At 36.8% G+C, this 13,089-nt stretch overlaps 1 protein-coding gene across 1 annotated transcript in view; it reads left to right on the top strand.

The window, feature by feature from the left end:
- CATSPERE (catsper channel auxiliary subunit epsilon) overlaps positions 1–13,089 on the top strand; it is a 264,070-nt gene that overhangs the window by 198,277 nt on the left and 52,704 nt on the right. The window contains 6 exon segments of the mRNA XM_082471320.1: positions 2,582–2,640; positions 4,733–4,808; positions 8,851–8,903; positions 10,975–11,025; positions 11,435–11,468; positions 11,537–11,616. Of these exon segments, the coding sequence (XP_082327446.1) occupies positions 2,582–2,640; positions 4,733–4,808; positions 8,851–8,903; positions 10,975–11,025; positions 11,435–11,468; positions 11,537–11,616 (353 nt within the window).

Below are 13,089 nucleotides of genomic sequence, written 5' to 3'. Positions count from 1 at the left end.
TCTATCCTGTTCCATTGATCTATAGTTCTGTTTTTGTGCCAGTACCATACTGTCTTGATTACTGTACCTTTGTAGTATAGTCTGAAGTCATGGAGCCTGATTCCTCCAGCTCCGTTTTTCTTTCTCAAGATTGCTTTGGCTATTCGGGGTCTTTTGTGTTTCCATACAAATTGTGATATTTTTTGTTCTAGTTCTGTGAAAAATGCCATTGCTAACTTGATAGGGATTGCACTGAAGCTATAGATTGATTTGGGTAGTAGAGTCATTTTCACAATGTGATTGTTCCAATCCAAGAACATGGTATATCTCTCCATCTGCTTGTATCATCTTTAATTTCTTTCATCAGTGTCTTATAGTTTTCTGCATACAGGTCTTTTGTCTCCTTAGGTAGATTTATTCATAGGTATTTTATTCTTTTTGTTGCAATGGTAAATGGGAGTGTTTCCTTAATTCCTCTTTCAGGTTTTTCATCATTAGTGTACAGGAATGCAAGAGATTTCTGTGCATTAATTTTGTATCCTGCTACTTTACCAAATTCATTGATTAGCTCTAGTAGTTTTCTGGTAGCATCTTTAGGATTCTCTATGTATAGTATCATGTCATCTGCAAACAGTGACAGTTTTACTTCTTCTTTTCTGATTTGTATTCCTTTTATTTCTTTTTCTTCTCTGGTTGCTGTGGCTAAAAATTCCAAAACTATGTTGAATAAAAGTGGTGAGAGGGGGCAACATTGTCTTGTTCCTGATATTAGTGGAAATGGTTTCAGTTCTTCACCATTGAGAATGATGTTGGCTGTGGATTTGTCATATATGGCCTTTATTATGTTGAGGTAACTTCCCTCTATGACTACTTTCTGGAGGGTTTTTATCATAAATGGGTGTTGAATTTTGTCAAAAGCTTTTTCTGCATCTATTGAGATGATCATATGGTTTTTCTTGTTCACTTTTTAAATATGGTTTATAACACTGATTGATTTGTGTATGTTGAAGAATCCCTGCATTCCTGGGATAAACCCCACTTGATCATGGTACATGGTCCTTTTAATGTGCTGTTGGATTCTGTTTGCTAGTATTTTGTTGAGGATTTTTGCATCTATGTTCATCAGTGATATTGGCCTATAGTTTTCTTTGTTTGTGACATCTTTTTCTGGTTTTGGCATCAGTGTGATGGTGGCCTTGTAGAATGTGTTTGGGAGTGTTCCTCCCTGTGCTATACTTTGGAAGAGTTTGAGAAGGATAGGTGTTAGCTCTTCTCTAAATGTTTGATAGAATTCGCCTGTGAAGCCATCTGGTCCTGAGCTTTTGTTTGTTGGAAGACTTTTAATCACAGCTTCAATTTCAGTGCTTGTGATTGGTCTGTTTCCCCATGAGTTTTTAACTGTCATCTTTATTGTTCATTCATTTCTGTCTCTGGCAAATTTCTTTCTTATAAAGTTATTTTTAAGATTACATATGAAGGAAAACATGGCATACAAAAGCATACAGGTGTAAATTTGATAGTTCCTTTCCTTGAACATGAAACTAGATTTATTTTTAATGTGATGACATTCACAGCCTTCAACTTTATCATAAAAGATTGCATATTTATGTCACACCACTTAGCATACAGCATATGAGTAAATAAACTTTGTTTTGGAAATAAAACTTTTTACTAAGGTGTTTTAGAGACACAGAGTCTCTGTTCTCATCACAACAGATTAGCCAATCCTCACAATTGATCTCTCTCTGGAGATCAATATAGATATATAGATATATTATATATATACACACACATATATATACATATATATTATATTTATATTATATATAAAGATCTAGAGATATATAGCATATTTATATATAGAATAGTTATACTTATGTTTATATATATATTTATATATATAACAAAGAACTACCAAAAAAGTAATTTAGGGGTATAGAAATTGTAGCTACCATACTTTAAAAATGTGGGGTTTATAACTTTTTGCCTCTATAATCATATATGTTCTATAAATGGCTTTACTCTGTGATGATAGCAACCATACGGAATACTGAAAATTGAGACGAAACGTGGCCTGGAGGGAAGAAAATAGCAAGAAATATGCAAAAGGCAAATGGACATTTAAAAAAATTACTCAGAAACAACAGAAGAAAGATTCTGGCAAATAATTCCCCATGGTCTCAAAAATTACAGACAATGTGATTTTGTAATGATTTGAAAACATCAAAGAAGAAATTAAAAGGTCCAGAGACAGGTTATTAGAAAACAGAAGAAAGTGAAAAGTTTGCTATGCTGCTATAAATGAAAAATAAAAATAAGAATATTGCTACAACAAAAGTCAAATGAGGAGGGAGAGAGAAGCAGTATAAATAAAAGAACTATGATAATATAAAATTAAAAGTAAAATAAGGAAATGTAAGAAAGTAAATCTAATATCTACATAATTGGAGTTTCTGAGATAGGAAAGAAAATAAATTAGAAAAAAGTGCTAAATATATTATTTTTCTTGCCTAAAGAAAGATTTATATCTGTCTTGAAATTATCCATTGTCCCCATTCCCAATTTTCCTACTTTACATAAACTTTTTTATTTTCTTTTTCAGACAGTAACATTTTCTCAGAATATAAATTATGAGGCAGTAGATGATTATTTCAAGTTGCAGTAAGTAAGACTTTTAAAAGAACCTACTCAATATTAAATATGCTATTCAGGTTACTGATTTATATGTATTCTTTTATTTAAATGACCTCATATCCTTTTAAATATCCAGATTTCAAATTCCTTTAAATGTCTGGAAAGATGTGAAAATAGTATTCTGTATAAAAATGTAAAATACTCCTTTAATTAAATGAAAACATGACCTATCTGATGGTGCTACTCATCCAACTGAAGGTGCAAAAAACACCAGGCTATTTCTTAATTCAATAATTTTTGAGCACCTTATATCATTCATTCCCATCCCGAAGTCTTTACATACTATCTTTAAGCAAAAACTAGAACTCTAATCCCAAAATGTCTTTAATTATGAGTAGAGTCAGGTAAAACACCATCTCTGAATCTTGGAATAAGGTAGCACCTAAACACTTAATTTCTGGAGGAAGGTAACCAACATGGAATTGTATCTTAAGGCATTAGGTTATCATTATGTCCTGACTCAATATATTTTCTGGAAAGGTAGCATTGTTCTTCTAAGGAAAAGTTCATTTTTCTTTAGGCTGCTACTCCACATGAGTTTGAATACCCACTCCATGCCAAGCACTCTAGGTGTTCAAAACACATGGTGAGCAAGAAAGATAGAGTACTGCTGTCGTGTGACATATCTCTAGTGGGAGAAGACAAGAAGAAAGTAATGAAGTAAATAAACAAGATGGTCCCAAATAATTATAAGTGCTATTAAGAAAAATAAAGCAGAAAGAAGCAGTAGAGAGTGACCAGGAAGTGTAGGGAAAAATGCTACTTTAGATACAGTAGTCAAGAGAGGCTCAATACATCCCTTCCCCCCTAACTCACCAACTTTTCTCTTGATTCTTCTAATGTTGTGGGTTCCTTTGGGTATTTTTGATTTTGTGGATATTTACTCAGAATTCTGTTGCTGTACAGTATATATCAAATTGTCCAGGATACTTTAGGTCAGTCTGAGACTTGAGAAGAAATACCAAAAGCTTTGAAATCAGCCATGGCAGAAAAAAAAAATCTACCTATAAGTAAAATTATGTAGAAAATTGAAGATGCAATATTTACTTTGGTGTCCTTTTCTTACAGAGCTATACTATATTACTGAATATATCAACTCAAAGTTTCCATCAATTTGGGGAAAAAAGCCATAACTGACATAATTATAAGATGCTTCTTGTTTTCAAAGGTGTTAAAGGAAATAAAAAATGTATCTTAGAGTTGATGAAATATGGTACAGTGATTTAAAAATATAAAAATGTGCTATTTGTATCCTCACTTATTTAGTATATTTTATATCTAATATATGATAAATATTAAAATATAATGAATATTGGAAGGAAAAGAACATTTGTTTGTGGTTAGTTTGTTTGTGTTTTGTTTTTTTCCCACTTCTTTCAAAAAGTAAAAACCTTAGTAGGGGCAGGGAAGGAATAATACTTTCAGATTTTTTTCTTCTGTAATTTTTGAGCCCTCCTATTTTGCCTGAGCACAAAATTATTCACTTGCATTTCATAATCTACAAAGGCATTATGTCTGATCTCCCTTTTGCTTCCAGTCAGATCATATTATGCAGCATAATGTGGTTCAGAAAACTAACTTCATAACTTAATATCTATTGTTCCAAAAGCATTATCAATAGAAAGAAAAAATCTGTAGAGGCTAGAGAAGGAACCTATGCAACGGCTACGGTCTTGTAATACTGTCAGGAAGCAGGGCAAGATGTCAGCAGCAAAGCCCCATCCTCAGGAGACTGAGGGTGTGAATGAAACAGAGGGCTTGAAATGCTGATAGAAACTCATTTTATCCCATTGTGCCTATCCTATGCTGGCCAAAATATGGGATACCATGAGATGGGAGTGACTTTAGGATATGACCACAAGGCACCTTAGCAGAAACAACGAGCCGTCACCACCACCACCACCACCAGGCCTCTAGAATTCCTCATGGGTGGGGTGGGGGGGGAAGGCAGTTCAATCACAACATGTTAATGGGACTTTTCATCTGTTCTGCACAAAGGCAGACTCATGGCTACATCCCTTGTGATTCTATAATCACCTGTACATGTTGTTTCTCCTAGATACCAAAACACAGGTCTTCTGCTTGTTCACGTTAGACCTAGTGAACATTCAAAAACGTGTCCAGTCTCCCAAAAGGTAAGTGACATGGGTAGAAGACTGAAAATTTTACTTCCATAATACATGGGTGGTAAAACTAAATAATACATATTAACTCCATTCAGTACCACTCCCCCTAATACTTAGCAACATTTTGTAATGTTTCACTGTAGAGAGACCATTATTTTACTTTGGAAAAAGATTAGATTACTGCCCTCCATGAGTTTACCATCAGAATATAAACACTTACAAAGATGTAAAATTATTAGTTTTTTTTTTTCAATTCTCTCTAACATTTATTTATTTATTTACTTATTTATGGCTGTGTTGGGTCTTCGTTTCTGTGCGAGGGCTTCCTCTAGTTGCGGTGAGCGGGGGCCACTCTTCATCGCGGTGCGCGGGCCTCTCACTATCGCGGTCCCTCTTGTTGCGGAGCACAGGCTCCAGACGCGCAGGCTCAGTAGTTGTGGCACACGGGCTTAGTTGCTCCGCGGCATGTGGGATCTTCCCAGACCAGGGCTCGAACCCGTGTTCCCTGCATTGGCAGGCAGATTCTCAACCACTGCGCCACCAGGGAAGCCCCAAATTATTAGTTTTTGAACATAGATAAAATTGTGTAGAGGAAAACTGAAATTAATGAGAACAGCTAAAGTTGGATATGGTTTGTCAGAAAAGACTGCCAGTCATATCCATATTTATGCTATGTTTATTTATTTTAAAAATTGGATCATTTCTTCATTCAAAAAATTTTATTGTGTGCCTACCACGTTTCTATGTTTCAGTCTGCGTGCTAAGTGATGGGAGTTACAAAGATGAAAAGAGTCCCTTCCAAAGGGGAAAACATAAACTAGTGTAAAAGAATGTGAGATATACAGTTACCAGATAGCCCAGAGGAAAAAGTAAGCAATTTTGATTGGGAGGGAAAAGGTGAAAAGAAGGTGATGCATAAAATGACTGTTGAAGAGTAAGTAGAAGTTGAGCAGGAAGAGGCATATACAAAAGCACAGCAATGTGATATAGCAGTGGGGTGTTCAGGCAATCACCCACCACCACCTCCTTTGAGTCTTTGTTCCACACTGAGGGATGCCTCCTCTCTTTATTCCTTCTCATTCCAACTAATAATCAATAAACATATATTGAGCGCCCACTATATATCAGGCATAGCACAATGAGGAATACCTACATGAAGAATTCAAAGTTAAATGAGACATAGTCCCTGCTCTTCAGGACCCCAGCACCAAGAACCTCTTCCTACCAGGGCACGGTTCCATGAATTTAAATGTTTTTATTTGGCTGCACCAGGTCTCAGTTGCAACACACAGGATCTTCATCGCTGCGTGCAGTATCTTCGTTGCAGCATGTGGGATCTTTTCAGTTGCGGCATGGGACCTCTTAGTTGCAGCATGTGGGATCTAGTTCCCGACCAGAGATCTAACCCAGGCCCCCTACATTGGGAGCATGTAGTCTTAGCCACTGAACCACCAGGGAAGTCCCAAGGTTCCATGAATTTAAAGGGAGCCTTAAACTGAGGCAGACGTGATCCATCCTTGAGCACTGCTGACACACACACTGCTTCCCCAGGAAATTGCCTGCAGGTGCATACTGACCACTCACCCTGTTTATCCACCATGCTGCCTACCCAGTTTAATCTGCTGAGGAAGCAAAAAACAGTAACCTAGTGAGTTCCTGCCCCAGCCTTGGTCTGCATTTTCTAACTTCAGCTCCTTGACTGCTCTACCCTATTCCATATAAGATGCCTTCCTGAAGCACCGTGGTTTCCTCCATCTTTTTCCTGTCTAATTTGTAGATTTGTTAGGGATCCTTATTCACCCTATCCTGCCCAGCCCAGGCATTACAAAAACATGTTAACCTAACCTGAGTTCAAATCCAAGCTCTACCACCTACTGGCTTCAAGAAGCTCCTAAACACTCTGAGTCTCAGCTGCCTCATTTGTAAAAGGGGAAATATAATATCCATCTCACAGTATTTCTCTACTTTGTTGAGAGTACTAAATAAGATAATTTATGTAAAATGCCCAGAACGGTACCCGTCACAGAGAAATTGTCTAATATTACTGGTTTCTTCCTTGGCACACCCCAAGACATGGACCGTTCAAATCTAGCCACCATCTGTGCCCATTTCAGGTAGTTTGTATTGACCCACCCACTGAAATAGAATGGAGAGTATGCCATATAGTAGAAGATAATGGAATATGCCATAGCCCTTTAGGCAACAGGAAAATGTGGCCTTGTGGAGGTAGGTCCTCTAGCTAGCCAAGAAAATAAAAACCTATACACAACTACAAGGTATGCTCTCAATCACAGGGACCCTTCTTTGTGCTCCTATCCCCACTGGTAAGCAAGTCATCGGCCTCCTGGATAAATATTATAGACAGAGGACCCACAGACTTCTCTAGTTGGATGAAGTTAAGCCCTTGCTAAACCTGCTGGACCAAATGGACCATGGACTGAGCCATTTGGACATGAGCCTGCCATCTTTGTTACTTAGTCTTCATAGCATGCAGCAGAGCAGCAAATAGAACAGACAGCACCAACAGGGCTGCATCTCAGTTTTTTAACTGTACACCAAGAACCAGAATGCAATGAGACCACCCGAGTAAACCGGTCCTCAGAGGGTGTTAGTAATTCCTTCCAAGATGAAGTTTCCCAGGGAGAGATGACTACACTCTGTCTAATATATTGTCTACCAACATTTCTGTGTTGAAGGCCTTTAGAATTCCTCTCTGTTCAGTTGTTCTGTCCAGTTCGAGGGAATACGCTGTGTCTGATTCTGACCTAAGGCAGAAACAGTTTTGCCTGTCTCTGTACTTAAGAGAATAATATTAAATAAAGAAAACTACTACATTCATTGTTTTCATTTGGGCTACATGTCAGAATTTCTCTGTTAGGTGTCCTGTCCCAAGGAAAATGTGTCAGCCCTCCAGCAGTGGGTACCCTACAAAACAGTCTTATTCATACTTCCCATATTCTGTACCCATGCTCCTGTTCAAGAGCCACCTGCAGGTCAACTCATGTATTTTAACCTGAGTCATGGTTGTTAATTCTGAGACTAGGAATTATTTTTGTGAACTAAGACCCATAAAAGAAGAGATGTTATAAATAAGATCATCAAGTGATGGTGCATCCTAACTATGAAAAACTTGAGGAACTCAGCCAACCATGTACCTTATATGGATAATTTAGTAAAGATAAAGGGCAGACACATGTTTCTAAACACGTGTGATGGGAAAATATTTAATAATGATGGACAGCAAGGACTGTGGGTAGAGTTGTTGAGAGAACAAATCAGGTCCTATGGGTGAGATCAGATAGTTCAAGAAATAAAATCCATGAACTCCTGTTAGGGAGCATGCCTTTCAAATGAAGACTGAAAGCTCTTGGCTTAGCATGTGCAATTCTTTAAATCTATCAAGCTTGGCTGGACATCATTCTCTAACCCCGCCCTCCTGATCCCCAAGGGTGTTTTTAGATTTGCCTTGTGGAAATATGCAACATACAGGACATGTTTAAAACAGAAAGCAAGTATCTAAATCCCAATTAGAAAGCCTGGGGTGGGGGTTGGAGAGGTGGCCAGGGTAGACAGTAGTGAGTAAGGTGTCCTGGAGCCAGGTAGAAATATAAGTAGCTTATCCCAGTTGAGGAAGAACCAGGACCCTGACTCTAAAAAGAAGTTAAATTCGTGTTTCCATAACATCTTACGGAAAAACCTGGACGAACTTTTTGGCCAACTCACTATTACAGAAACCTGCCAGGTGAGTCAGGTGCAAGCTGGAACTACAGATTTGATAGTCATGGTTGTAGAGGTAGTAGTGAAAGATCACATCGAAGTAAGAAAGCAGAGACCCAACCTTTGGGTCTTGTGAGCAGTAAGTGTGAAAGGAAGCAAAGAAAGAAAAAAGTGATCGAAGAAGAAGGAGGAAAACAGCACAGAGCAGTATAACAAAACTCTACATTTAAAAGGTTATTTCAAATCTAAAATGTAATTGCTTTTAGCTGTAGTAATATTTTAGATCATGTGAATTAGAACCACTAAACTCATCACCTAAATTACTTTACTTTAGGTGTTCCAAATATCTGTTGGCTGTGATGCTAATAAATTCATTGCTGTTAAAGGGCAAGTATATTTGCATTTGACTTGTCTTACTCTTTATGTTTAAAAACGAATGGTGAACTAAATGCTAATTACTAGCGATAATATTAGCCCAATGACTGACATGTCCATATGAAATCCATTATAAGTTGATAATTTGTCCAAACCAGACTTGTTTGAACTTTTTTGCCAAGTCAAATATTACATTTGAATCATTCAAATATTACATTTGGATCAGACAGGTTTAACCTCTGTCTCCATTACCAGCATTTTTCTCTACCTTCACTTTTCATAAGCCAGTTTCCATCCTTTGCATTACCTCTCTCAGCTCTTCAGTGTACAACTCATTTCCAGAGAAATGAGAGGGAGAAAAACATACCTCTCTGTTGTCTATCCTACTCAAACCCGTTATAATTTCATTTCTGTCAGAGAACTGCTTGTAACCACAAGAGAGAAGCCTCAGTTTCCTGCACCTTTTTCCATGAGAAAGTTTTTTAGAGCAAACCTAACCGAACCACCAGTGTTTCCTTCAGAGAATCCCAAGGTGTGACTTTTATTGATTTTTACTATGGTTCATAATGAAGCACACTGGAACTTGTGTTATCCACAGCTCTTTCTTCTGCATGGGAGAGAGTAAAGGTCAGCATACCCAAATCTATTTAACTGAGGTGGAATGTGCAATGGAGACAAAAATGTATTGCAATTCCTTTCCTGTAGTTAGGGTGAGGGTGGGGGTAACATTGACTCTTATCTGAATCTATTTATGAAGTGGCTTGCTCTCATCCAAAACAAAGGTCTATTCATCTGTCATTCTAATAATCTTTTGAGTAGTGAATTGTTAAAATCAGTTGCCGGACAGATAATTAAATATTCCCATCTCATTCAGCAAGGAATTTGCATTTCCCATAAGTATTTTTCCAGAAAACACAAAGGTTAACTGATTTAAACAGCCTATATAGCATCTTATTTCTGGGATGGTCTACATCCTTGCTCCTTAGAGTATAATCTATGGACCAGCAGCGGCATCACCTGGGAACTTACTAGAAATGCAGAATCTCAGGCCTCACCTTGTACCTGCTGAGTCAGAATCTCTGTTTTAACAAAATTTCCAAGATTAGTAGGAGCATTAAAATTTGAGGATAACTGCTCTAAGCAACATGTTACCAAAATCAATTCCCAGTACCCCTGTACGCAGTATCACTGCATGAAGATTTCCTTCTTCAGTGAGATGCAAAACAGCTTGAATCAATCTATTTCTGGGAAGGTTTACAGAGCAATTGTCAAACTAGGTTGCTCGTCAGAATCACCTGGAGAGCATGTCTGAAAACACAGATTTCAGGACCTCTTTCCAGATCTCTTAGTCAACGACCCACTGCTCTGGAACTCTAAAAATGACCCTAATTTCTTGGATTCAGGTTGTGGTTGGCCTAAGTTTTCACAATCAGCAAAGGTTACCTATGGGGCCCATGATACTTCTGACAGGAGCTTTGTATATGAAGGAGGGCATCTCTTGGGGTCTAATTTGAATTCAGGGTGGGAGGTGGTCCTAGGCTTCCAATATCTATATAAACACAGCAGTGACTGGGGTTCCTTCTGAGTTACACTGGAAGCAGCCAGCAAAAATGGTCAAATGAATAATTTAACTTACTAAATCTCTATCATTTTATAGACCATGATAGCCTTATGTCTGCATAAACCCTAACTAGAAATTATGTGAATTCTTAAAATAGATCCTTACCTGTGCAACTGAGTCTCTAGTAGTAATTAGAACTCTGTGTTTTAAAAAATTATGAAGAATGAAACAGTCCAAAGAAATTTGTCTTTACTTTGATGGATTTTCTACAAATTTTCACATGTATCAAATATAAGAGGTAAATCAGTATATTTCAAATTCTGGTACCTTCAGAAACATTTGTGAAGCTGAGTTTTAAAAATAGAAATGCTAAGGCTACACACCAACCCCAAAGATTCTAATTCAATAAGTGATGATTCTGTGATACTTTCGAGTTTGAGAATCACTGAGTTAAATGATTAAATGTTTGTGCTAGTAAATAAGGAATGATATTGCAACTTCATTATGTTTTATTTTTTGTAGATTTGATAAAAAAGAATGTCTTCAGCATGATTTTTTTTACATCATTGAAAAGTAAGAAGTATTTTTTAACATAAACATTGAGTTTTATATTAATGTAGTATCAATAATTTAGAATCAGTTAGCATTTATTCTTATTATCATCAGTCTTTTCTGATATATACATTTATTGCTATAAATTTACCTCTAGGCACTGATTTTGCTGCACCTTACAAATTTTGATAAGTTGTGTTTTCATTTTCATTTAGTTGAACATATTTTCTAACTTCTCTTAAGATTTTGTCTTTGATCCGTGTGTTATTTAGAAGTATGTTGTTTAATCTCCACATATTTTAGGAGTATTTTGTAATTATGGTTATCTGTTTGACTTTTGTGATACCTCTTTACCCAAACAAAGTAATGGTTTTAACTTTTAAGTTTGAGAAGAGGAAAGATTCTAAGTAATGAAAATGTTTTTTTACAGGTCATATCTGAGGGATCGACCATCTAAACATTTGGTAAGAAAACTATAATTTTGTCAATCAGCCAAATATAGAAAATAACTAAAGCATTTTTCCTTTTCTAGAGAGTAAAATATAATTGGGAAAAATATGGCTGCCCACTGAGAGTTGATTTCAGAGAAAAGTTTCACCCTGTGGTTCAACTGTAAGTATATTCTCACTAAAAATTTTAACTTACTTTGGAAGTTTCAAAATAAAAGTATGAAAAGAAGCCTAATTAATCATGCATTTAATAACAAATATTTTTGAGCACCCAAATATATGCAACACTAGGTTTTCAGTACTAGTTATGGGAAGTTGGATAATCCATGGTCCCTGCATGTTGAGGGAGATTACAATTTAGAAGCTGAGACATAAGTGGGTAAGAGAGCTGAGACTCTTCTCATGGTTGCAGACAGTCTCCTAACCCTTGCTTTATCCTCTCTAAATCTCTCCACAACCTCCAGCACCCCTCCCTGTTATAGGAACTACCTCCCCCTGGTGACATATGACTTCTTTCCATGTGCCAATAATAACTGAATGCTCGCAAAGAGAGAAACTAGATTACTAATAAGGGATAGTATATGGGGAGATTTTTAAAATATTATCTGTAACCTAATTTTTATAAAAATGTTTCATGATAAAAATATGAATAAAATACTACAAGGAATGCTTTCCCAAGTGATTTTGTGCTAGTTTGCTTGCTTCTCTGACTTTATTCTAGATTTATGACTATAAAAAAGTTATAAAGCTTGTTACAAAATTTAAAATATAGAAAAATATGAGAAAAGTGACCTAGGTTTCTTTTTTTTTTTTTTTTTTGCTATTATAAACAAAATTGTGGTGAATATCCATTTATGTACATGTATGGACATTAGTTCAGATATGCCATGAGGATACATTACTGGAAGTGAAATTCGTACGAGCAAAACATCAAAATTTTAGTCAATGCTTTCAGCTTTTGGGGTCCTCAGGCTGAAGACAGCTTCTGAGATCTCTTAGGGTGGGTAGGTGTGAAGTAATGAATCAGGCACTCCAATTTAGTTTTGCCATCAGAGCTTTCCCTGTTGGAATGCCAGCACATACTACCCCCCAATTCTCATCCATGGCAGTTCTAAGATTCTGTGCTGTGCCCTCATCCTCTTATGTTACCCTCCTACAATCCCTCTGTCATGGGTTCTCTGAGCTATCAGGCTAATCTGCTATCTTCTTTAGTTTCAATCTTCTAGACATCTAATCATGCCACTTCTTTTCTTGGGCACCCGAGGCACTCCTTCCCCCACTGAGACCTAGTTTTTTTCTTTGTTTGTTTTGTTTTTTTGTTTTATCTAGTGCCTAATCCTCCAGTGGTAAAAAATCTTAATGTTCTCTCCCAGAGAAGTGCACTCTTCAGTTCATATCATCATTATTAAACACCTACTTTGCCCCAATTACTGTGCCAAGTACTGGGAATTCAAAGATGAATAACACAGGATTTCTGCTCTCAAGAGCTCAAGAGTCTGATAAATTAGATATGAACTGATACGCTAAATGGAACAATAGAAAGGAATGACATGGGTGGTTGGTATTGAAACTGAAAAGAAAAGAATCCAACTCAGCTATGGAAGGGAGAGGGGCTCTGGAAGGTGTTCCCAGAGTA

This window comes from Balaenoptera physalus (assembly GCF_965194825.1).
Source record: "Balaenoptera physalus genome assembly, chromosome: 1".
NCBI lineage: Eukaryota > Metazoa > Chordata > Mammalia > Artiodactyla > Balaenopteridae > Balaenoptera > Balaenoptera physalus.
Note: the sequence above shows the minus strand (reverse complement) of the source record. Positions and strands in the feature narration are given on the sequence as shown.